This window comes from Fundulus heteroclitus, chromosome 9 (genome assembly GCF_011125445.2).
Source record: "Fundulus heteroclitus isolate FHET01 chromosome 9, MU-UCD_Fhet_4.1, whole genome shotgun sequence".
In the NCBI taxonomy this organism is placed as follows: Eukaryota; Metazoa; Chordata; class Actinopteri; order Cyprinodontiformes; family Fundulidae; genus Fundulus; species Fundulus heteroclitus.
In genome coordinates, this window is record NC_046369.1 from 30,788,129 (window position 1) to 30,813,254 (window position 25,126).

At 41.0% G+C, this 25,126-nt stretch overlaps 1 protein-coding gene across 3 annotated transcripts in view; it reads right to left on the bottom strand.

Annotated features, from left to right (window-relative positions):
• Positions 1-464: 464 nt before the first annotated feature.
• LOC105928838 (protein-glutamine gamma-glutamyltransferase K) overlaps positions 465-25,126 on the bottom strand; it is a 38,974-nt gene continuing 14,312 nt past the window's right edge. For 2 of the 3 annotated variants that reach the window (XM_036141467.1, XM_021318450.2), the window contains exons 2-14: positions 20,301-20,590; positions 20,014-20,205; positions 7,431-7,682; positions 5,951-6,069; positions 5,749-5,856; positions 4,100-4,277; positions 3,881-4,019; positions 3,599-3,791; positions 3,346-3,499; positions 2,940-3,224; positions 1,486-1,646; positions 1,264-1,400; positions 465-1,150 (exon numbers count right to left, since the gene is read on the bottom strand). In XM_036141467.1, coding sequence (XP_035997360.1) covers positions 991-1,150; positions 1,264-1,400; positions 1,486-1,646; positions 2,940-3,224; positions 3,346-3,499; positions 3,599-3,791; positions 3,881-4,019; positions 4,100-4,277; positions 5,749-5,856; positions 5,951-6,069; positions 7,431-7,682; positions 20,014-20,205; positions 20,301-20,589 — 2,367 coding nt within the window. In that variant the 5' untranslated portion in view covers position 20,590 and the 3' untranslated portion in view covers positions 465-990. Of the gene's footprint in view, positions 1,151-1,263; positions 1,401-1,485; positions 1,647-2,939; positions 3,225-3,345; positions 3,500-3,598; positions 3,792-3,880; positions 4,020-4,099; positions 4,278-5,748; positions 5,857-5,950; positions 6,070-7,430; positions 7,683-11,472; positions 11,690-20,013; positions 20,206-20,300; positions 20,591-25,126 lie in introns of those variants that run through there. The other variant, XM_036141468.1, reaches the window with a different exon arrangement.

Genomic DNA, 25,126 nt, shown 5'->3' on the forward strand with positions numbered 1-25,126 from the left:
CATCCAAGAACCCCCCTCAGGAGTGGCCCAAACCTTCATCAGACCAAAGTCAGAGATTAGATGGCTACCAGAAGCTTCTCATTGAAGTTAATTCAGTTCAAGGGGAGGATCGCTGACTGTTAAGGGGTAGGGTATCCTAAGTTTTCCCTCCACTAGAAAATCCTTTTTTGTTGATATTATTTATAATTAATTAAGAGTAAAACAAGTCTCTGCATCTAAGAAATCTTGTGAGCTGGTCCTTTGGGGCTGAAAATACAGAACTCAACTTGCTGGGCTCCTTCATCTGTATTCACCCTCTGCAATGTTTTGCTGATAGTTGCCTTCAAGGCTCTGCAACCTTGTAACTATGGCCAACCAAAGGCCATTCCATAGCAACCTGGCATCCTAAATCTGTTTATCTGACAGTAAGTAGACTCTGACGTCATTAATTAAAGCCCCAAAAACAACTCTGTGTACAACAGCTTTTTTTTTTTTTATTAATACAGGCTAATCTGGAACTGGGGATACTGTAGATATTATTTTTAATTCAAGGTTAATTAACCAAATAAATAGATTGCACATATGAATATAAAACAAGACGCAAATACAAAGCTTGTTTTAACAATGGCATATTTCCTTCATAAAAGCCTCTGCACAGTCCAACCTCTGCTACAACTGTGGTCATTTGAATAGCATTTACAATTACACATTGTTGGCCTGCACACGGTTGCATCCCCCGTATCAGGAGTTTGATGCAAGCTCATGCTGGTTTTTGAGTAATATTAAAAGCGTCTGTGTTTTGTGAACACATATCACATTTCCACCACGTTTCACACAAGTAGCTGTCAGTTTACAATTCTTGTGCAAAGTTAATCAGTGCTGCAGTGAAAGGCGTCAGTAGATTTGAATACTGGCTTCACATAAATAAATGGGAATAGGAGTTCATGAGGGAAATGATAAAAATCGGTCCTCAGAATGACGGGTAATTGTCAGTCAAAACGTTGCCGATCCCTATGAATCCACGCTGCTTTTGTCTTCCACGTTGATGTCGCATACGCCATGAACCTGTGTGAGCTGCTTGCTGTCCAAGGAAGCCAGTAATTTCCTCGGTCCGGGAAGGCTGGGGACAAAGTGCTGAGCGACAGAGACGGATTCTTGGCTGCCAATATTTCTGCAGGGGAGAACAGGAAATGACAGTAGCAGTCACAAAAGAGAAAGATACACCAGGTCATAAAAAGAAAAAAACTTCAGGATCAATATTAAATATATGGTTTTCTGACTCACCCAAATTCAATCTTTCTTGCAGGTAGAAGGCCTAGTCCTTCTATGTGAAATATTACTTCTTTCAGCACCCGGGGTAGAGGGTTCGTAAAAGAAATCTCCACTTTCATCTCCTTCCCTACTACAGCCTTCCCGATTGGCTGTGTAAAGGTAGACACAACAAAATCAGAGCTGGAACTGGGTCTTCCGTTTAGCCATGGTTTCATGACCTTCTGTGTTTCTTACCTTGATGATGAGATCTGGGGTCCTGAGTCGGAAGCTGAACTGGGTGACCAGGACTTGCTGTGTTTCTCTAACCCTACCTGAAAGGGTTAGCATCAGGGCACCCTGATCTATCAGCTGGTCCTTGTACATTTTGTACTCCATTGCCCAGGTCAACTCATTCTCTGCAGGCAGAAATCGGGCAGAGAGAAGAGAATCAGTACTTAGGTTGGCAGGCTTAAGTGGAACTGCAAAGCTTTGGTCTGAATTCCACATTAATTACCCACATCGTTGACCCCAGTTCAGAGGGGTGAGTTCTTTTAAATCTAAAGGAGGACTTTTACCCCGAAGTAAAAAATGGCAGACAGACAAGATTGGTAAGCTGGACCTCCATGACCGTGTTTAGCTGTTCCGCAGCAAATACTGGGACATAATTGTTCAAGAAACATAATAGAAAATAGAGAAAACTGAACAGCTTCATAAATATGATCCAAAAAGACTATAAAGATGTCTACGCAGCACCTGGACATAATAAATACAAATTTTCTGCACTCTTAGGGACTCCAAGTACACAAAAAATGTGTTTAGGGGCGTAAAAGTGGATTTTGCATGATATGTCCCATTCAACTTCCAACCAGGATGCCACCCTGATATGTTTCCTATGGAGGATGAGGTAAGATAAGATAGTCTTTATTGATCTCACATTGGAGAAATTCACTTGTCACATCAGCTGCAGATGTGACATTTCACATCATGACAAGTGAATGTCACACCATTCCTTGTTAGTTTCCCCCCCACACAGCATTTTCCTCGTGGGCTAAAGCGTACAGTTTGGATTTCAACTGACTAGAGCATTTTTATCCACGTATCCGCATCACAAGTTGTGGCACACTTCAACCATGATTATTCCTTCCTCTTAACAGCAATCATGTCAACAGATTGTCCCACCTGAGCTGCGGATCTCACCAGCTCAGGTGGTAACTCCCTAGAGTTATCAAGGGACTCCTTGCTGCGTCTCCTTGCCTGACTGTCAGCTTAAGTCATGGCTTGATGAGATGTGCCATACCATTTCCATTTCCTGGATTTAACAGTACTCCATGACATGTCTGAAACTTAGAGTCTTATAGGATATAGTCTTAAAATCTGAGCTCACAAGAAACCCTTTTACCAAGCAGCTGTATTTATATTATGATGAAAGTACACATCTGTGGACTTTGAAGACGATTGCTTGCTTTCAAATTTTATTTTGAGTGTGTAAGAGTAAAGAGGGCTGAATATAAATACGCACCACACTATTCAGCTTTTTAGTTCTAAAAAAAGTACGGTTTTCCTTTCACTTTACAGTTATGTACCACTTTGTGTTAGCGTATCATAAATAAATAAAATTATTAAGTTTGTAGCTGCAATGTACCAAAATGTAAAAAGGTTCAAAGTAAATGAGCACTTTTGTAAGGACTTTACAAAGAACCCCAACTCACCCTCGTTAGGCAGTATTTCCACATCTGCTTTGTCCCTTTTCACTGTGGCCTTGTGGACTCCAGTGTAGTACATGACGGCTAGCTGGCTGTGCAAGGTAATGTTACGCTGCTCCGAGCTCTTGTTCCTCAACTTGATGGTGAGCTCTGCATCCTCCCCCATTTTGGGACCATCACCCTCCAGGAACACTTCCAACGTGACATCTTCTGTTGTTGGAGATGGGAACGCGGCCGCCTTTGAGCCATAGCTACAGGCAGTTTCCACGGCAATACGTTCCTCCTCAGAGCCTGATAAAGAAAAAGACCTTTTAGGCAAATCCAAAATACACTTTGGCAGTTCATTAAGTTACATGAGCCTGTGGCTTGAGCCTGAGTCGTATTTCTTTGATAGTTGGTGCTTTGACTTTACCTTCTGGGTGCTTGTAAAGGTGCGTGATATCAAGGCGTTCATCTGAGCCCACAGCTTTGGTGCTGATGGCGTGACCCACAATGTTCTTCTCGCTGTAGATTTGTCTGAATGTGCCATCTGTGGTCTTCTGCCAGTATATTTTATCACTGTTCACCTGAAAATGTGCAGCAAGAGGTATGGGACTAGATCAGTCCTCGATAAATATGGCAATTTTAAACATCTTTTTTATTTAAAATCTATAGATCCAACAAACCTCAGCAAACACAAAGGGGCTGTCATGCTTAAGGTAGACCTGACCATTGCGGACAGCGGTGAGTGAAGCCGGGCCACAGCAATACGTGCCCTGACTGGTTTCCTGTGGGGTGGCATCGACAGTCTGCCAGCCTCCGTAGCCATGAGGCAAGTCTGGACGGGCCATCCAGCAATCGGTCCATACGTGGAAGTTCCTGCAGAAAAAGGCAAATGGACTAAACAGAGCAGTTTGGGGGTGTTGTGAAGAAACAACGTGTATTATAGAGCGGGTAACGAGGCATACCAGGTAGAGTCTGCGTTCAGGTGGGTTATCGGCTCAAAATTCTCATCCAGGTAAACATCGGTTGTCAAGGAGACGTCGGTGTCGTGTGCAGAGCTGAAGTTGGTCACTGTCCGAGCAGGAATACCCAGACACCGTAACACTGAAGCAGCACACCGGTGGTTAGTATCACTGCTTCTCACAGATTGTTGTAGATCAAACAAAAAGAACGCATCAACTGACCTGTAGTGAAGACACCAGCAAAGACCCAGCACTGGCCGTACTTAACGGGTGTTCCCTTGTTTTTGTAGTATTCCTGCAGGATTTCCACACTTCCACTCCACACTGTGGGGGCAGTTCCAAGTGAATAGTTTCCATCCCACCTTCCTTCCAAGACACCAAGGTCGTCCGGAGAGTTTACCTAGAAATCGAGATATAATTATCATTTATTTTGATTTAAAGACATATTTCCGCGTTGCGCCCAAGTTATTATGAGTGTCATTACTTTTTTGACAGCTCTGAACTAGACGATGCTGTTTGTAAATGGCAAACTGGAAGTGAGTGCTGCTCACCCCGGTGTCATATAAAAGCATTGATTTAAGTCAAACATTCAGACTCTTATAGCTTTCTGGTGATGAAAGGGCATTTAAGTATGCAAATGCAAGAAGTTATTTTGGAATCTGGTCATTATAAAATACAGTTCATGTGAGGAAAAGCGAACAAAAGAGAATTAAACAGATAAACTGAAGCCACCAAAACCCAGCCTGCAATGACTTAATCAAAATTCAAAATGTGTGTGGGTGTGGCATTGCAATGTCCTGGCATCTGGACCAGGGTACAGCACGTCTTTCTCTAAGACTGTTAGAGTTTGGGCCAGCGACCCTGCAAGGATTTGACATAGAAAGTGAAAGCACAGAAACTATTGTGTCATTTTGCAGAAACTATGAACCTATCTCCAATCACACATGGAGCAAAATAGCTGCTGTGACTAAAGCCATGTTTTTCTATCAGAGTTTGGGAGGGAATGGCTTTCAAAGAAGTTGGAATGGGGACTTAATGTAAATAGTAATACATATATATATATATATATATATATATATATATATATATATATATATATATATATATATATATATTTTTTTTTTTTTTTTTTTTATCAAACTGTATATTGACATCAAACTGGAACAAAGACTCCATTTGAAACTCTGACACCTAAATACAAAGCTTACCAAATTAAGATAATTAACAAAAATAGAGCCTATTAAAATTAAATGTGCTTTAATAATATGTATAATGCAGATCATCCCAGAATCTTCCTTATGGATGGCTGGATGGGTTTTAGTATTCAATGGGTAAAAATGAGTGCATGTAAAATGCAAAACAGTTTAAAATGGCGTTATTTAACATTAAAGCATTCAGCATATCCAGAGAATGTCTCTACACAGGAGACAAGTCTGAAAAAATATACTCAATGCTTGAATCTTCCAGCCCTCGGGCAACCTTGCTTTAGAAGAAGACAGGGTTCTGAAGTGGAAATCACTCCTCAGGCTCAGAAACACTTCTAAAGACCATGGGGAGTAAATCTCACTGTTGTTCACAACCGAATGTCAAAACTCTGCCTTGCAAAGAACAAAAACTGGCTCAAAAAACACCACATATACAGTTTAAATGCTGTTTTCCTTTGGAGGTGTAGCTGTTCTGATGCTGGACTTTCTTTCTGTGCAGTAAAAAGAAGACTGCTCCTCATCTGGTTGTCTTTGGTAAGTCAAACTTTAGGTCTGTACACAGTGAACTATTTTGACGCAAAGCTACAAAAGTAGTAAGTGGAATGGGTTTGTCTGGAAAACTGAATATGAAAGAAGAGGGTGCATTGGATTAGCTGTTTTTCTCACCATGGCTGAGAGGATTCGTACCACATTGACTGGGTCCCCCCACCCAGAGTTTGGAGTCCGACTCTTTTCCAGTAGAAAGACGCAGACAGCAAGGATCCCATCACTAAACTGGGAACAGCACAGAACACAAGGTGGTTGTGATGGTTTCAGCTGTTCGCTTTGCCAAACAGTGATACCGCAGACAATCCCGCAGCCCCCTTACCTGCCCGTAGTCCCAGGTCCTCTCTCCAATCTGATGCTCTGTGCCGTAGTAGATCCGTCCGACATCATTAAGGACGCACTCCTGCCTCTCTGCTTCAGAGTCCATGTAAACCAAGTCATCTGGGAGGTTGAGGGAGAAAAAAATTAGCCAAAATGTGTAGACCTCAAAATATTGCATAACATAAAATGCCCAAAATCCATTCAGTCGTTAGTTTAAACTATTTGGCCAGTCAGTAAATATTGTACACAGAGCCTGCCATAGACCAATTTGGACATTTATGATGTTTTATTTTGGGCTTTCTTGTCACTGGGATTATGCTTCATCCTATGCTCCAGACCGCTTTTGAGCATTTTGTTTGAATTGTTGCAGAGCAGATGTCCTAATTATGCATCATAGAGAAATGTAGTGCTGTTGCTGCGACCGGATGAAAAGCCTGTGAGACGTTCTTCGAGGCACAAAGGCCCACACCGTCACAGCCGATATAGGGTAAAACGTCTTTCAATGGGTTAAACAGTTTTTTCATTTTGTAGTTATCACTGCTTACATTTTTCATCTAGAAATATAGGAAACATGGTATTAATAGCTGTCTGAAAAAAGAGGACAGGGCGGTTGCTGTGTCGAGGTTCCCATTCTTCACGGTGGTAACAGTGGAGCAAAGATACCTGTCTCAAATTATTTTCATACTTACAAGTTTTAGTAGGATTTCCTGGAATAGAGCAACACTATCTAGAGCATAATTACAAACCTTAAGGAGAAGGACACATGGCCTCCAGGTGGATCTAGGTGAACACTTTGACTAGAACCCCTCTAACACATAAATGGGCCCTGATCTTTGATTTTACCGCTTGCTATATGTGTAAGGTGCTTATCCTGCTGGAAGGTGAGCTAGAAAGTCCTCTCCAAACATTGTCCCATATTCAGCTCTCAATTTTCCCTGTATTCTGTGACCAGCATCCCTGTTCTTGTTGAGAAAAAGCCTCCCCGCATCATGAGACTGCCAGTGCTATGTTTTACGGTGGTTGATCTGCAGTCCCAGTTTCTTCTCTCCAGTAGTTCTTGCATATAAGCAATAGGTGACATTTTGGTCTAACCTGACCAGAGCACTTTTGTTCCCATATACTAGATGTTCAAAAGCTTTGGATAGTGCATTAGTCTAACTCTGCTTTATTCTACTACACACATATAAAAGTGTTGGTGTACTTACAGTAAACTGTAGTGTTGCCATACTGTTACCACTACTACCTGGGTGACATCTGTAAGTAATTTGTTGCACTCTGTTTTATGTAGGGCTATCAGACTAAAGGAGGAATGCACATTTTTAAATATATTTTTGATAACCACGCTGCAACTTTGTGTTGGTCTGTGACATAGAAACCACAGAAACGTGTGGTACATTGAATTCATACAGCGCTCCTCTAATCATACAGACAGGTGAAATTTGAGATCACTCCATCGGCGGTGCCAAATTGTCTTGCATTACCGTCACACCAGGGGTTGAACAGCATGTAGATGTCGTTGGCAGGGTCGCGTGTAGAAGTGTACGGGCCGTTGGCACAACTCGTTCCCACAGTGAGCTGGTATCTGCCGATGACGGCTGTGGGCGGGGAATTCACCGACAGCTTTAGCCTCCTGTCCTCCTGCTTGACGACCGTCGCCTCCCAGCGACCGTCCTCCAGGTCCTCCACGAGAGGGACAATGACATGGGTTCCCTTGGACACTTCCGGGAGGAGCCCTAAACGCAAACAAAACATATACATATAGATGTGTGGAAGGTATTAGGGATTTGCTAACATGTTGAAACACAATCAAAGCTTTTGTTTGGTTCAGCTCAGTTAGGCTGTTGCACCTTTTCACCCCCCATTAAAGCCACACCTGAATACCTTTTGTGTTTGGATAAACAGCAACCAAACGGGCAGTATGCTGAAAAAGGTGCACGCACGCACGCAGGCCTACACGCATGCACGCTGTGACAAATTAACCTCAGAACTGCTCTCCTAAAATGTCTGAACAAAGCACGTAATCTTCTCCAGGCTAGTATTTCTGTGCTCTTATGCACCTCATTGATCTGTTTAGACACTGCAGGTCTTCCGAGGCATCTTCTTAAATTAAATTCTGTAATACGCCTTTGAAAGCTGACCGAACACAGTGTTTCTCTCTTTTCTTCAATAAATTCCCACACAGTTTTGTAGCTTAAGCCTTGTGTAGTGTGGAAAAACTGCAGCTTTTCGATTACTCCCCCCCCCGGTTTCCCCCAAGGGTGTGAGCTTGTCTTAATTAGCTGTTTTCAAATACCAGGAGAAAACCTGTTTGCTATGTTTCAGACCGGTCAGGAAAGGCTCCGTGTCTTCTCTACTTCAGTGATGGACAGGCAGGTAGTGGAAAAACAGAAAGTTGCTCGCGGTAAAATGAATAAAGCAAATGAAGCAACCTTTGTGCCTGAAAACACATCAGCTGCTGGATTACAGTGAGAAAGAAGCGGGAACACTGAAGGGAGACACACAACAGATTGAGCCGCCGACTCACAGTATGGCAGCAGTTGTGCGCCACTAGGCAGAGGAACAAAAAGGGGCTTTCTGCTGGGAAAAATCATTAAAATGGACACCGAGCATTGCAGAAAAACAAGCTGGCCGAAGCAGCAGTCTGGTCAGCGAGGTCTGAAAGTGCTTGGAAAGGTTAAAGTTTTTTTTTTTTTTTTCTGTAATGCCTGAACGCTGTTCTGAAATCTAGATACAGTGCATAATGAAAGTTTGCATGCTCCTTGAACATTTGCATATTTTCTGACATCCCGACCACAAACTTCACAAATGATTTTGCTGGTAGAATCATACTCCAAAAAGGCTTGCGGCTGTAATTGCAGCAATACTGAGCAGATGTTTATTGGTTAAAAAAAAAAAAAAGGAAAGCAAATTTTGTCCCTCCATTTCCTGATTTGGACTACTTTGTGTTTGTCTCTCACAAAATGCCAAAATGAATACAATAAAGGTTGTGAATGCAATATGGGAAAGATGGACATTTCTGCAAGCCACAGTATTTTCTATGTTTTGATTTATTTATTTTTTTCACAAAAATTGTTGGTTGATTGCTTCAGATTGAGCTATAAATGACTACCACCATAGCGACTTGACTACTATGGAAAAAAAAAAACACCCACACCACCTACCCCCAAATGGTAAAATCAGTATTTGACAGTGCGATGGAAGATGTGTGTAAGTAGAATCAAAACTATTCCCCCTCTCTCCTGACATCCATCAGTAAGAAACTGCTGGCGGGAGTCCATTACCTGTCCCATCAACCAAGCAAGACTGTAAATAAAAATACTCTTTTACAAGACACCCAGTAAACTTTCTTCATGCACGCACACACACACAGATCTGTGTTTTAAATACAAAGTGAGGACCCTGCCTTGGCTTCGATTAATTTTCAGCCCTTTCTATGGTCTAACACTAAACCTAACCTTTACCAATGTATACTAAACCCTAATGCTAACCCTAATTGACACCTTAGTCCTGAACCTAACCCCTAGCCCCCAAAAATGTGAGGACCAAGATAAGGTCCTCGCTTTACAAGTAAAATGCACACAAAAAATTCAGCTGCAAGTAAAAGTACACACACACACACACACACACACAGCTCTAAAGCCTAAATGCCAGCTTTGCATACAGCAATACTTCACATCCTCATGTCCTGTCTCATAATCCACCGACACGTCCATCAAAAGATTCAGAGAACACATTTATCTTCCCAGGGCTGGATTACCTATTTTGTCCGTGGCATTTTTTTATTTTTTTATTAAGAGTCTGTAAGTGCACAATTGAGGCTACCTCTCACTTTTACCACGTCAGATATTAAATGAGATTTGGAGCCACTCCGGGCTGTTAGTGGGGGGGTTTCGAGCCTCTGAAAGCAGCACAAAGCGAGGCAGAACATTTAGCTGTCAGTGCCTTTCACCTGGGTTTTAGAAATAACTGTGTTTGTTTTTAACATGGCCTGTGATCTGCTTTCCTGCAGGGTAGCTTGTTTCTGAGAGCGCAGAGTGCTTGGAGTGAGTCCTGCCTGCTGCAGCTTCTGCAGGAAGCAGAGTTCTGGTTGAACAGGGATGTGGCTGAATGAACATTTTGAATGTATAATCCGCCTTACTATATGGAGCTTACGTCACGAGATGGAGATTCCCCGTAGGTGTTGTAACGTTTATGTGTCATGATTTGGGTTTTTTGTTTGTTTTGCCTTTGGACTTTTCTGGACTTTTCTTCAGCCTGTCACCTCTCAGCCACCAGCCACTATCCAATCAGCTGTGCCCCAGTCATTTAGTCCACATCAACTCCACCTGCTGCCAGTAATTCCATTCAACTACATCCATAACCTTATGTATATCTAAAATATGGACTTAATAGGTTTTGATTATACGCTTCTCGTCTAAGACTTGCAGACAACTATCCATAACCTGTTTTCGTGGATGAGTGCAGGTGATGATGGTAGACTGACAACATGCTGGGCAGCCAGTGCAAGCTCCTGTAAATATCCTACCAGTCCTTTTTATACTGGGTTATGACACCCCTTTTTAAGAGTTAAAAAGTGCTAAAAATATGGTGAAACTTTAATATAGATTACGTGTTGGAAGGAAAATGCAATTCATTATCTGTCCACTAAAAAACACACTGGTGACAGTTGCTGCAGCAAGGAATGAATTGATTTTGTGATCTGAGCATAAATTAAAGACTTTTCGTAAACTTTTTTTGTAGGTTCGGACAATCATGTGAGGGGCAATTAGACCATTTGTATTTTGTAAAGCTAAAGTTCTAAATATGACAGATCTGTAATAGTAGTAGAGCTGCTAGAAAGATTTAAATGAGTATGATGCTAGTGAAGGTCTCTTATAAGAAAGATGGGGGATATTGGTAATTGGGCAAGAAAATGTTATTTATATAGCAACTTTGAAAAAAAATGTCTTTCTCCGGTGCTGAGGAGCTGCTTTAGTGCAACTGTTAGTTGGGCTCCGGCTCAAACACGCCAGAATGCAATGAATGGCTCATTACCGGGCCGCTGCAGAACTCGATGACATGCTGGTTATGACATTGCTTATTTCACTTCTTTTACTTGATTAAATCATCAATAAAAAATTATCTTTGCATTTACTCAGGTTTTCCTGCTTACATGGCAAAAAAAAAGTTGTCTATAATAACCAAACCCTGTCTACACAAACATCAAAACAGCAGTCCAGATTTGCACAAATTGCAACTATTTGTGGAGAAAGGGGGAAAACATGACAGATATTTAGTATTAAGCACAAAATTAGCGTCTGACGTTTGTTAAAACTCAACCCGCAGTGATTAACAGAACACATGTATCTGCTCTATTCACGGAAAATAGGATAATGGGTTTTCAAAGCAAAGGCTTTTCTAATGACCACACACACGCGAACCAAACGGTTAAACACAGCCTTTCAAACGCGTAAGAGCCCAATTTGAAGCACATTAATCAGGTAAAAGCATAAGCACCATAAAATTGGTCGGCGGTGAGCTCACCGGATTGTAGCAAAAAATAGATGGAGTCTGAGGAAGGGGAAGATGAGAGAGGGAAGTTCAGAGACGAGAAGAAACAAGGCAGAGGCTGATGAACAGACAGAGGAAGCCTACAGAGACAATATGCAGGAAGAGAAAAAAGTGGTCCAACGTCATTAAATGAAATCTGTGCAGAACGGGCGAGTGGCTGCTGAAGGAGGCTGAGCTGAGTCTTCTGCATCATTGATCAGACCTGGTGGACAGATTTTTCTTATCTACAATTTATAGAGGTTCACTTGAGAATGAGTGATAAATTGATATTTTCAGAACTCTGTGGCAATAATGTTCAGCTTTGTTTTTGGACATTGGTATTATACCTCTGTGGAGTAATCATGAAGAAAGCGAAAGAGCATGGCATGTTTGAATTCTTGCCTATGAGCTGTTAAAACAAGTTTTAATGGTGGGTGGAGGTGAAATTGTTTTTTTGCTTATTTTTTTTTTAAAAAAAAGGTTAATTTTTCAAAAGTTTGCCAAACAATCCTAAACAGTCCACGCACACAAACACGCACACGCGCATTAATCTGATAACTGAGATTGGCAAAGCACAACATTTGTTCTGACACAGTTTTGCAGAGCTTTATCACTTGATTTATCAATGATGCTTTTTTTGTCTGTTTAATGCCACACTCAACAGGGGGACGTAGGAAGCACCAGAAGAGTGAAGATAAAGAGCTAAACGAGGCAGAGATGAGACAGGAGAATATGGAGAGAAGAGGCTAGCAATTCAGGAACAAGGATATGTATTACTTTTTTGTTGAATACACAGACTAATATTGGAGAACAGGAAAATGTCTGTCACTTAATATTTCCATTAGTTCCCAATCTCTATATGTAGTGTTAGTTTGTCACATATATGTTTCATAATATGAACATGTGTTATCCGCAAAAGTAAATTTCTTTCTACTGAAACAGGACTGAGGACACTGCCTAGGTGAGATTGTCATAACTCATGTTTAAGGGGCAAATTGAATATGAAACAAAAACACGATTTTAAAAACATCCTTCAGATGACTTCATTTGTAAAGTAACACTCACTAAATCTTTTTTTTAATATGTACATGTAATTATGCTGCAATTTCATATCATGCACAAACGAGATGTTTTGCACATATTTATTAACTGTTATTCTAGATTTTTATATTTATATTTATTTATTATATTTATATTTGTAGACTATATTCTGCACGTCTGCAAAACATAAACCCAAAATAATACACATGTATATATGTGCCGCGTTGTTCTTTCTCTGCAAATAGTTGTATTATTTTTCTCTATTCTTTTATCATTACCATACAACTTGCATTTGTTTATTCCACAATATATATTTCTACATTTATTTATGCCAACCGCATGTTTGTCTATACGTAGCACCTGATTCTGTACTCCTTTATCGTGAAAAACGAAACATTATGAGCAAGCCTTCAACCTTTGGACAGATCCATAGCCTTTCCTACAGTAAAAGACATGCCGTAATTATTCCCATCCAGTGTCCCAGCTGTAATTGAGGGGTCTATATTTGTCTGTGTCCTCCAGCAGTTACACAAGGCAGAGGGAAAACATGAGCAGCTCAGTCCAAAACACCTGCTATTGGGAGCATTCATGGCACACTTGCAGCAAAGGGGGTTCTTGGGCTTGCAACAGACTGAATAACTGTATCTTTAAAACACAGGAGCATAGCAACAGAGCCGTTACCAATGGTAACCAAAAGTCCCCCTTCCTCTTCCCCTTCCCCTTTTATGTAAATCTACTGTATGTCGCAGAATATAGGTCCTTGTCTTTCTTCTGAAATCATTTGAGCCACTGTGGGAACCGTGGCTACAAGCATTTAACTCTAGCGGTGCTCAATTAAAACAATTTTAAGACAGTTGTACCGGCATATTTGCTGGTAACCTTACAAATATTACTAAATAAACTGTAATTTACGAAAGTTTGAACGTATTTATAGTTGTTTATTTGCTGTTTGATGCAAATCAAGCTTTGATTTACATTGTCGATTCATGATCTGCAAAAAAAAAAACAGCAAAAAGCTGGTGTTTCTAGTTTAATATTGTATTGCAGCCACTTTAGAGGTGCTTCTGTACCTCACAGTGAAACGTTTGCATCTGCCAACAGGTTAATCCAGCCAATTCTTCTTAAGCAAACTGCTTAAACCTTCGCTGGATGGAAAAGTGGTGTCTCCAAGCAGCCGCTTTGTAATCTTTCTTAAGATGCTCTGTTGGATTAAGATCTTGGTTCGGTTCCTCCCAGAAACTTTGGGGTTGGTCATCATGTATGTTGGTGAAGTCCAGCCTCCCTTCTCTCCTCTCCTTCAGAGGTGGAGGCCTTTTTACTTTCCATCCAAGGAACCTTCACGGTTGAAAATGAGGCTAATGATATAATCATTAGGGGCACACTCGAATGTTGGGGCTCAGCTTGAATGCTTTATTTTCTTCCTATGAAATCTGCTCTTGTTTTTTGGTCACATCTAATTTAGGTCATAGCTTATTTAGTCTGAATCGAACACTTTTATTATCTGTTTTGCTATTGCGTTTGTAACTTTTGTGTTCTTGCTTTTTTATTTTTATCAAAAAAGTTATTTTATATAAAAACATATATTGGATCTCAATGAGACAACTTGTATAAATAAAGCTTAAATTACATACATTTCTTGTCCACATCCCAGGAGTCTGACTGAGGTCTCATGGACATTCCACCTTTTGAAGAGGCTCTTGGAGATGGGCTTTTTTTGTCGTGGAGAGCTACAATCCTCTGTCTAAGCTCTTCACACGTCTTGTTTTTGATCTTGTACATGTTCGGGATGACGCACACAGATGCCAAATGACCCAGCAGGATGCTTGTTCCTTTTTAAATAGGCTGAACGCAAAAGATTGAAAGGATCTGTGATACTAATTAAGGTTAAACACTTAATCCAAAACATAGCTAGAATACTAAATAAAATCCCAAATGTATTTGTTTAGTCCACTATCGCATGTTAAAGGCATGCAGGTATACCATGAACAAGGCATTCTCATTAGGAAATTAAACATTGTTTCAGTGATATGGAAGGGAACCAGCAACCTTTCATCTGTACTTTCACAGGTTCATACAGATTGTTTTAATTTTAAAAAAATGCGGATAAAGCTAGTGGAAACTGCTCATTTCCTCTGATGTGTTATTTCAGGCAGTTAATGTAAAAAAAAAGCACCCTGAACATACCACCCCCACCACAAAACATGGAGGTGGCAGGATCAGGCTGTGAGAACGCTTTTCAGTATTTATTTAATTTGTATTCATTTGTATTGCTGTAGCCCTAAGAAACGCACCAAACCAAGACATTCCTCTCACTGCCAGCATTCTCTATCTCCTTCAGGGGGACCCCAAGGCGTCAGACGGCCAGCGAGCATCCTGATCAGCTGGCCAAACCACCTCAGCTGGTTCCTTTCAATGCGGAGAAGCAGTGGTTCAACTTTGAGCTCGCCTATGGATGGCAGAGCTCCTCACCCTATCTCTAAGGCTGAGCCCTGCCACCCTAAGGGGGGAGCTCATTTCGGCTGCTTGCATCCAGGATCCCGTTCTTTTGGTCATGATAAAGTATTTCTGATTCTGATTCTGATGATCCCGATCTTATGACCATAGTTGAGGATTGGAACAAAGATGGACCGGTAAATCATGAGACTTGTATTTTTGCATTACCGCAGATGCAGCCCCAATCTGTCTGTCCATCTCCTGTTCCATCCTAGCATCACTCATGAACAAGACGCAAGATACTTAAAATCCTCTTGAAGCAGAGACTGATCCCTGATCCAAAGGGGGAAATCCACCTTTTTATGGTTGAAAAAGTAAAGAGGATTTTCAAAACGTAGAAACAGCTATGTAATGTAATGTAGAAGTTCTTTTGTGTGTTTCAGAGAGCTGACTCTGAAGAGTACAGGAGTGTATAGTAGAGTGCTGAACGATGCCGAACAGATCCTTGAGTGACTCTTTGCCCAGCCAAGACTCACCAACCAACAACCATGCCCAACAGAGTCAACAAACTAGTTTGATCTTCTTGTTTAAAATTCAATTTCTTTGTTATAATTAAAGGTATGGCAAAGCTGGCTAGTGGCTGACACGTTTGTCAATAATTCCTGCATCAGTCCACTGGGAAGTTAAGGAACTGCAGCACGGTCGCTCTTCGCTTGACGTTCAACCTGTGTTGGTTGCCAGTAAAATCCTGGATCTCAATTCAAGTTAAGGCAGGAGATGAATGGAAGATGACCTTCAAGATCCCACAGGAATATTTCCAACATCTAGTTCTGCCTGATGGACTCAGCAATGATACTGCAGTGTTTCAGTCTTAAGTGAAAGATGTACCCAGAAACGTCCTTAATCATTGTGTGTTTGTTTGTCTAGATGACATCCTTGTCTTTTCTAAGACCATCAAAGAGCACAATGAACACATCCCTCTGGTCCTTCAACAAAGAACAACCCTAAAAGCGCTACATCCCTGGGTCTGTTCGATCTCGTCTTATCGGATGTTAGAGATTAGGTTCTTGTCAGATCTCCGCTAGGAATGAAACACGAAATCAGCCCCCTAATGGACTACTTCAACGTTTAGCCATTCCCAACTATGACTGGCCGTATTTTCACCATCCTGATGGGCGTGTTGTCCCTTCATCCTGTTTCTCTGTGCTGTGAGTCATCTTTTCCAACAAAGAACCTCTACTGGTGGGCGTGGCTGCCTTGTGACTGACAGTACACCTGTCAGAAAATACTTCATCCGCCCATGTGGGATTCAAGGAGCTGCAGGACGATCACTCTTCACCTGATGGTGAATCTATGTCAGTTGCTGTTACCACTTTAATCCTGGATCCTGCTGATCCTGTGGTACTCAAGCTCATCCGGCTCAAACCTCGCCAGGACTCCTGCAGGAACTCACACCAAACATCTCTCAATCACCAAAGGGTTCTCCGCTCGCCCTTTGACATCTTCCATCATTTTTCAGACTCTAAGCCACTCGATTATTTATCGTGCCCGGAGAATCCCAGTCCAGAAGCCCCTCTCAGTTGTACTCATTGATCATTGCTGTAATCTTTACAATAAACCTGTTTAACTTACCTGCTGAACTCCTTGTATGATTCTGGTCAGAAAACTACAACAAACATGACAATAAGACTTCTTAGATTTGTATTTGTGAAAAATGTTAAAAGCTATGTATCCTTTCCTTTTGTTTTGCATTACTTTGTGTTGTTCTTTTGTACAAATCCAATTGCTCAATCACATTATTCAGTGAATGCAATGATGTTTGTTGTTATGTGACAAAGTTAAAAAAAATAGTTCCATCAATACTTAAACAGTCTTAATACTTTTGCAAAGTCTTGTACAATATTAAGATACAAAAGCATCTCAGATTTTTTCTTCCGTCCTGCAATTAACCACAAAACAAAAGCAAGTCTGACACCCTCATTTAAGAGGCTTTTAAATGCAAATCAAAAACAAATCAAAGATCTCTCTCTGAGCCACAGGAATCATTATGGGGAAAATATATATCTGCACCTCCAGCTTTGATTCCAAAACAGAGCAATTAGCTGCTCAGCAATTTAAAGTGTACGTTCTTGCTAAATGTCAACTGTGTGTCCGGAAAAGTTGTAAGATGTTCTGTTTAAAACTTCTGTTCTTTTCTAATTGGTTTTACTGTTAATGTTTAATGCTGCTCTCTGTCTCAGATAAGAATGCAAATCCATTTCACAGAGAACAAAGGCATCTAGTTCAGTTATGCTTTCACCACAAATTAATTCACTTTCTGTTGCTGACAGAAAGATCGCACAGAGCTTTAAAATGTTCCATAAGGGCTGGCAATTTTTCTGATTTATTAATTTTTTTTCACTGAATTGCCCAAAACTTGACAACATTTACATTTTGATTAATGTCTGAATCACAGGGTTGTGCATTGGTGCTGTTGGTTGCACTGTTGCCTTGCAGCAAGACTATCGTGGGTTCAAACCCCAGCCTGAGATCTTTGCATGGAGTTTACATGAATGCATGGCTTTGCTCCTGGTACTCTGACTTCTTCTCACAATCCATAAACATAAATGTTATGTTAACTGGCTTCTCTAGATTGCCCTTAGGTGTGTACACAAGAGGGAGCTAAAAGTAAGTGAAATTTTCTTGAAATCATTGTAATTTTCCTTGATTAGAGCATGTAAATAAGACTATTTGCCAATGGAATAAGATTTGTACGCTTAAAATAGGAACAATTCATCTCTATTGTCTAATTTCAAGTGCTGGATATCTAATTATCTAATTTTAGAGATGAATTGTTACTATTTTAAGTGTAGAAATGTTATTCCATTGGCAAATAGTCTTATTTATATGCTCAAATCAAGGAAAAATACACTGATTTCAAGACATTTTTACTTATTTTTAGTTCCGTTTTTGCAGTGCATGGATGTTTGTTTGTCCTGTGTGTTTCTGTGATGGACTGGCAACCTGGGTGTACCCTGCCTCTCACACAAGGACCACTGGAGAGAGGCACCCAGCCATCCTGTATGGACAATGAATGGTATGTCTGAAAATGCTTTACCAAAGCTGACGAAACTTGTTCAGTCATGTTGTTAATTTGTAAATAGAAATGGAGGATACATGTAATTTACACCTGCGATAGACTGGCGACCTGTCCAGGATGTACCCCGCCTCTCGCCCATTGACAGCTGGAGATAGGCACCAGCATCCCTCGCGACCCCACAATGGATAGATATTGTTAGATAATAGATGGATGGATGGATATAATTTACACGCAACTCATTTTTTAAATAAATACTTGTGTGACTGCAAACCTTTTTTTATGTTGTGTAAAATGTCTAACCCTCTCTGGTTGCTGCGGCAGCTAGAGCCCATTATCAAACAATCACGAGTCCTTACATTCATATACATATTACAGTTTTAAAAGCTAGATTTGGAAATGCTATTTGAGTTTCTTTCTAATCTGACCTCCCCCTCCCTGCAGTCAGAGAACCCTCAGTAGTCATGTGTTGCTGTGCACCAGGTTTCAGAGAAGCATGTGAGTGCAGCTTGGGCCAACTTTCACATATGGCTTTTGAGGAGTCAAGTTTAGGGGGAGGCTCGGCTAATTAGTGAGCAGGGGGATTGTCTCTGACAGGGGTGTCATTTTTAGACGGCTTCCCTTTTAAGAAAGCCTGTGCGAGCACGATCACATATGGTGCCCTGCAAAAGCATTTATAACCCTTGAACTGTTTCAACTTAAATGTGTTTTATTTGGGATTTTATCTGAGAAACCCACACAAATTCTAACTAGTAAGTGAAAGTTGAGTGTAAGGGATTTATAATGTTATAAAGTATTTAGTTTTTTTACAAACAAAAAGGTGTGGAGTGCATTTTTTTTTTTATTCAGCCCCATTTACTCCGACAGTGCTGATGCAAACTGGTCCAGCCACATCCTCCACAGAAGTGACCAAACTAGTGAAGGGTCTGCCTGCATGGAATGTAATCTCAGTTTACATCTAGCTGATATGTTAGGGCCTCAGTAGTTTACAAGAGAACGTTACACACAAGCATCATGAAGAAGGTTTGGAGAAGGTTAAAGCAGAGTTAGCTTAGAAAATCAGAAGAACAATCCCCTTCATCTTTTTGAAAATGGTGAGATTATAGTGCAGCTGCAAACCTACCAAGACATGGCAATGATCTAAAGCAGGAATCACCAACCTTTTTGAAACAGAGCTACTAGCCCTTCATACATATGGTCCTTGGGGGCTACCTGGTGCTCACCGGCACCATGTTGGTGACCCCTGATCTAAACTGACAAGAAAAAGGAAAGCCTTTTTCAGGGTCTGACCTAAAAAAAATCCCAAGGCAACACTGGAGGAGCTGCAGCAGTAGCTACCCGCCACAAGCCACTGCTCAGACTGTCATCTGCAGCCTTCTGTGCACCGACTCATCATCCCCCTGGAGCCACCTGCTCATCCTTTCCATAAGTCAGCCATCTAACCTGTTGCATTGCCTACCTGCTTGCTGTCAGGGATCATCCCTGTTTATTCCTTTCTCCACAGTCAGCGACCAGAGCCCTCCTAGTTCCCAGGTGTTCTCATTTCCCCAGCTTGTCAGTAAAACCTTTAAAATGTTTATCTTCCTCTGTATTTGTGGTCCCATTCAGAGACTTGATGGAAAAACAAAACTTATGGGGAAATAAGTTCTCTCTTGATATGCAACATACCCCGAATGATCTGCTGCTGACATTACAGTAAAAAGTGGCCCTAGAAGGTGTTGTGTCAGGGGGTTTCAGTGCAAATGCATGATATACGTTACAGCGTTTTTAGAAAAAAAACATTAAAAGACCATATTTCTTTTTTTCTTCCACCTCACAGTTATGCATTATTTTGTGTTGGGCTCTATTTGATAATTAAGTGACTTCTGAAAGCAATTGGGTGTAAACATTCAATACGGGTTTCTCGTTACGATGTGGCAAATTATAAAGTCTAAAAACCGCAAGGGGTTGCGAACACTTGGGTAAAGCTTACTGTAAAGTCGAACCTGTTTTTAGCTCCAGATGAAGCTTGTCTGTTAGGGGGTCAAAAGGCCGAGATAAGGTTATCCACATCTGGAACGTTTGTCCTCTGCGGATTATCAACTTGTCACTCTGGTAGAGGTCTGTGTGATGCTCCTGAAGGTTGTGCTCTGTTTTGCGTTTCATCAGATCTATCGACTTAACTGTCAGGAGAAGTTCTGTGGAAAACAAAACAAGCACTTTTAAAGTTGATCTTGGGGCTGTACATACAGTATGTATTTATTCTAACTTGCAACACGTGCTTTCTTATTACCATTTAGATTGCCTTCCCCAGTAGTTGGCTTCTCTCCATTCCCCTCCTCCCCTTTATCTGGATCCTCAGCCTCTGTGACCACGGTCTCCGTCACGTCGTCGTCGCCCGGCTGTTTATAACAGCAAGCGCACGCCTTACGCCACCACTGTTGACAGGCGTTCTCCTTCTTAACATCGTTGGCTCCCGGTTCTTCTTTTTCCTCCTCAACATCCTCGACAAATGGAAAAGTGACAGTGGGGAAGCGGCCCACATCAGATCTGTCTCGCACCGGGGAAATCACCGCCGGCATCCTGAGAAGACAGACACAGAACGGAAGAAAATTCCCACGTTGTCATTAGTTAGGCACGAGCTTCCTAAAAGGTAGACGGCTATTTGTCAGAACGGAGACTGCTGCGGAGCGTAATTTTCTTTGTGGTTCCAAGGCACAGCTGATGCTCGAAAGCATCACATCTGATTAAACTACAACAGTTAACTATTCTAATTTATTGTCCAATTAATTTCTGCAGGGAGGAAATTGGCTTTCCTTCGGCGCTGCAGCTGAGTTTAGCTTCATTTTTAATTCTTTGAATCAACACACAATCCTCTGATATGGACTGACAGGTTCATTACCGAAGACAACACGAAAGGTTTTCATTGAAAGGAAGAAACTCTGATCAACTGCGACTATGTTATTTTATAATATCTTTCACCTACAATGATCACTATATAGCAAACACATAATATAGACATATTTCTTATGCTTAAATATAAATGGGAAGTGTGACATGGATGAAAACTGGAGCACTCATTATTTAAATGCTGCCTGGTTATGTTTTTGTGCCTTAGTCTGACGTTTCTTAATCTGTTTGAAGCATCAGTTTATTTGAAAGTGGTGGAGGGGACAGCTCAAGCTCCGAAAACAAGCACTGACTGTCTCTCTACTCGTTCTTTTTTTTTTTTCTTTTTTTTTTACAGAGAGCCTTAGATTCATCTATTGACTTCCTGTCGTCTGTTTGTCCAGAGCCTGTTTTCGTTCCCGGTGTAGATGAAAAACGTGGTCCACTTTTACCTTTCTGTTTAGCCACTGTCACACTGGGTTTTCTTATCTGTCACATATGTAGGCGTATCTAAAAATGTGCAGGACTAAAAGTGAAGAAATGAAGCACATTTTGTGGTCCTGCCATGTCTCTGTAGTGTATTCCTCACTTCTGAGGAGAGCCTGTCCTATATATTGTGTGTAATTTGGGACGAAGATTCGTGTGCTCCTGTGTCAGGACAGAGGAAGTTACTCTTGCCACGATCTCATTCATCTGATGGTAAACAGTAAATGAATGGCACCCACATATGCGCTCAGATTACTACAACCATATATAGTGTAGGTCGTTGGCAACTTAAGGACTAACCAAGCACTAATATTTATAATTTTATCTTTTTATGTATTGATTTTCATTGGGAAGAAATTATCTGTGCAATCATGCATCTCTGGCTACATTTTACCTGAATTATTTTTTCTCTGCTCTGACTATGCTGTTCTCAAAAACATCTTAACATGCCTTAAAAGTTATTACCTAGAGTATTTTTTAATATATATTTTATAAGACAGAAGGTCAGCGCATGACAAACTTTAAAAAACATGTGAAAAGAAACTTCTTGTTACACCTCTGAGTAACAAGAAGTATGCTCAACCTTGAGCATACTTCTTGTTACTCAGAGGTAAACACTGAAATATTCTGACCGAGAGAAGTCAAAATACCTTACTTATAGACTGAGCTCGATAATCTTCTTTTCCAGAAACTATGCTCTTAAGATTGTCCAGACATAATCTCTACTTGATAGAACATTTCTAACTACCCAATTATATTGAATTGCATCTGAATACCTGTCAAAAGTAATGTTTAATTATCTTTTTTTTTTCTTTACCTGTGCAAATTCTCAAATATCCGGGTCAGCAAACAGGCTTAAATCGGAGGCAACCGGATATTGGCTCAGTTTTACTGTTTCGACACTTACGCGGGAGTCTTTTTCATTCTGGCAGATCGCATTTGAGCAACCTGTAGTTGGTGCGCCGCTATTTTTAAAGGACACGGAGGCCCATCCTCCAAGGCACATTCTAAGTCAGATGCAAATCAATGAACCACCCGCTGCTCAGCTGTGGTTTGGGTGTTCTGTCTTTGGGATGAACCAGTTTTTGTCTGAGAGCGTTATTAGGTTTGGAATGTACTGGTATGTTGCATTTTGAGAAAATTCTCCTGAGTTTCTCAGAATCTCCTGACTCATATGGAATGACCATGTTTCTGCTTCTCTCTGTTTTCTCCTCTGTGTTAGAGGCAGTGTTGTTTTTTTATCTGACAATCATTTTGACCGACTTGACAAACGGCCAGTTCGGCTAACCACAATCTTGCAGGGATTTCTTGACATGCCTGTTTGCTCTTTGTTTCTCCTCTGTGGCAGAGGGAATGTTGTGTATGTAACGGAGAACTTGTGTTCCAGTGAGAGATAGGAATCAAAATACAGATATCAATCTTTTTTTCTAAAACTAAAATTCACTCTTAAGAAGGCAGTCTTGTATTTCTTCCCTTTGCTGAGAATGTTTCAGTGCATGTCTCAGTCCCTGAAGGAATACGATGCGTTCCCAGGATGATATGCTTATTGTCTATTTAGGACCACTGTTTCTTAAAGATAGTGAGTTTTTTTGTGTTAGAATTTATTTAACAGCTATCAAATGTAGAAATATCAAGCACTCTCTTCTGTGTGCTTTCTAGCTGAAAAAAAGATAAAGAAACAGCAGCGCAAGCCTGCCCAAATCTGTCTATCTTTCTAATAGCGGCAGTGTTACCTTTCTTGAGTATGATGTGCTTCAATCATTCATAAGGTTCCATCGAAAGATGTCGCTCATTTGGTTTTAAGTAAGGCAAACACAACATATCTATTGTAGCATCAGTGAATCTGTGATTGACCTCATGGTCTGTTGAAGAAAGCTGGGGGTGGGCATTTACCTGCAATAATTAAACCTCTGTTCTGATCTCACTACGTCAAGTCTGGCTTTATCTCTTATCCTGGATTTCTAAATTCCACTTTTGTGAAACAGTCATCTGGTCTATTTCCTGTTTGTTTTGGGCCGTACATGCAAGGGGCTTTTGGGTTTTCGTTTTTTTCATTCACCAGGGGCCATTTATGTAAAACAGTCCTAATAACGTGTGGGACGTTGTGAGGGAAAACTGCAGTACCACTCCGGTCCAGCGGGTGGCGGCAAGAAGACAGCGATCAAACAGACAAAGGCAGAGAAATTGTATCCATATCAAGATTTTCACATTTGATATTTGTTATGCACAGATATCCCCCACTAACTTAGTAAACCTTTTAAAGTGACTTTTTAGCCACGACGAACAGATCCAGTCTGCGGGAAATCACAGATGGTCTGGCCGACTAAACGCTGCAGCAGCAGGGGTTAAAACTGCAGTCTCTCCAGTGAGACCAGCCTGTCAGCAGGCCTCTGCTTCCTTCAAATCCAAGTTGGATTAAATATTGGCTCATAATCCTGATGAACTGACTGCACAGATGAAGTTTGGAGATGTACTTTCTCGCCTAAAAACATCTTACAACAACTTTTTGTGATAAACCGAGGTTATAAAATCGCTAGGTTAGTAAAGTCATCTCCTTACCGCTCCTTACCCCACCCTTGTGACACAGTTTTTCTTGCTGAACGCAACCCACAGAGTGAAACCCATAATATAGTTTAATTACACTCAGATGCTTTTCTGCTTACAGCTAATAAAACATGGCATTTAAGATTAGAATATTACACCAGACCAATGAAATCAAAAACAAATTTAATGCAGGCTTAAAGAAATTTATGCTTAAGGTTTGTAGTTTTTGAAAGCTGTTTTTAATCTGACAAACGAGCCTTATCAGAATTCCTATCATAATTGACTGAGCGTGACTGTATAGTCAGAAATGTTCCAGGAAAAAGAAACTGTCCAAACTGGACGGGGTTGTCAGTCAGCAAGTCACAGATATTTTTCATTCATTATGCGTCAGCGTGTATTTCTGTGTCCCAGAAAGCAAAAACCATCTCAATCTTGTGGCACACTCAGCTGTTTGGTTTTCTAGCAATGATGTTGTTGTAGCGGTGCAGCAGATACACCGTAGACATTTCTTTACAAACAGCACGCATTGTTTCTCGTGTTTTTCCATATTTGACAGATTTGGGCCTTGACTTGGGAGAGAGGTCATCCTAAACCACATTTTCTTGAAAAACTTAAGGTTTAAAGCTCCCTATATTCCACTTGGCCTCTTTTTTGGGGAAAGATCCTTTACTAATGAAAGTTAAAAAAAAAATTCTATTATGAGAAAACTGCACTCCAGCTCCATAATAAGCATCACGCCATCTTGTCTTCCCGTGTCAGCCTTGTGTCTTGACCGACTCTTGAACCAGCTGAAAGCATTTCCCACACACGCGCCAAACATTCCTCTCTGAAAATGTGACAGCCAACCAGGTCGAGATGAAGCAACAAGACTGACAGCGAGTTCACGCCTTATTCACATGTCGATAAGGCTGTGGCGGGCGGCATGAGAGATCGCAGACAGATGCTGCAACGGGGAGGCGAACGTCTCCTCCCAGCTCAGGATTGTGCCGCTCTGCTGACAGACGAGCCGAGGAGAAAACCGACAAAGCAGCAATCTTCCGAGCTACCGTCATGTGTTTTATGAAACAAATGAGACACCTTTATGACAGGAGAGCTTACACCCCAAAGAAACAAAGCTGATACTGTTGATTAAATCATTTTCCCCCCCTTCAGGAGTCATAAATAAGACTGAATATGTAAAATGGACTCATAATCACTTAG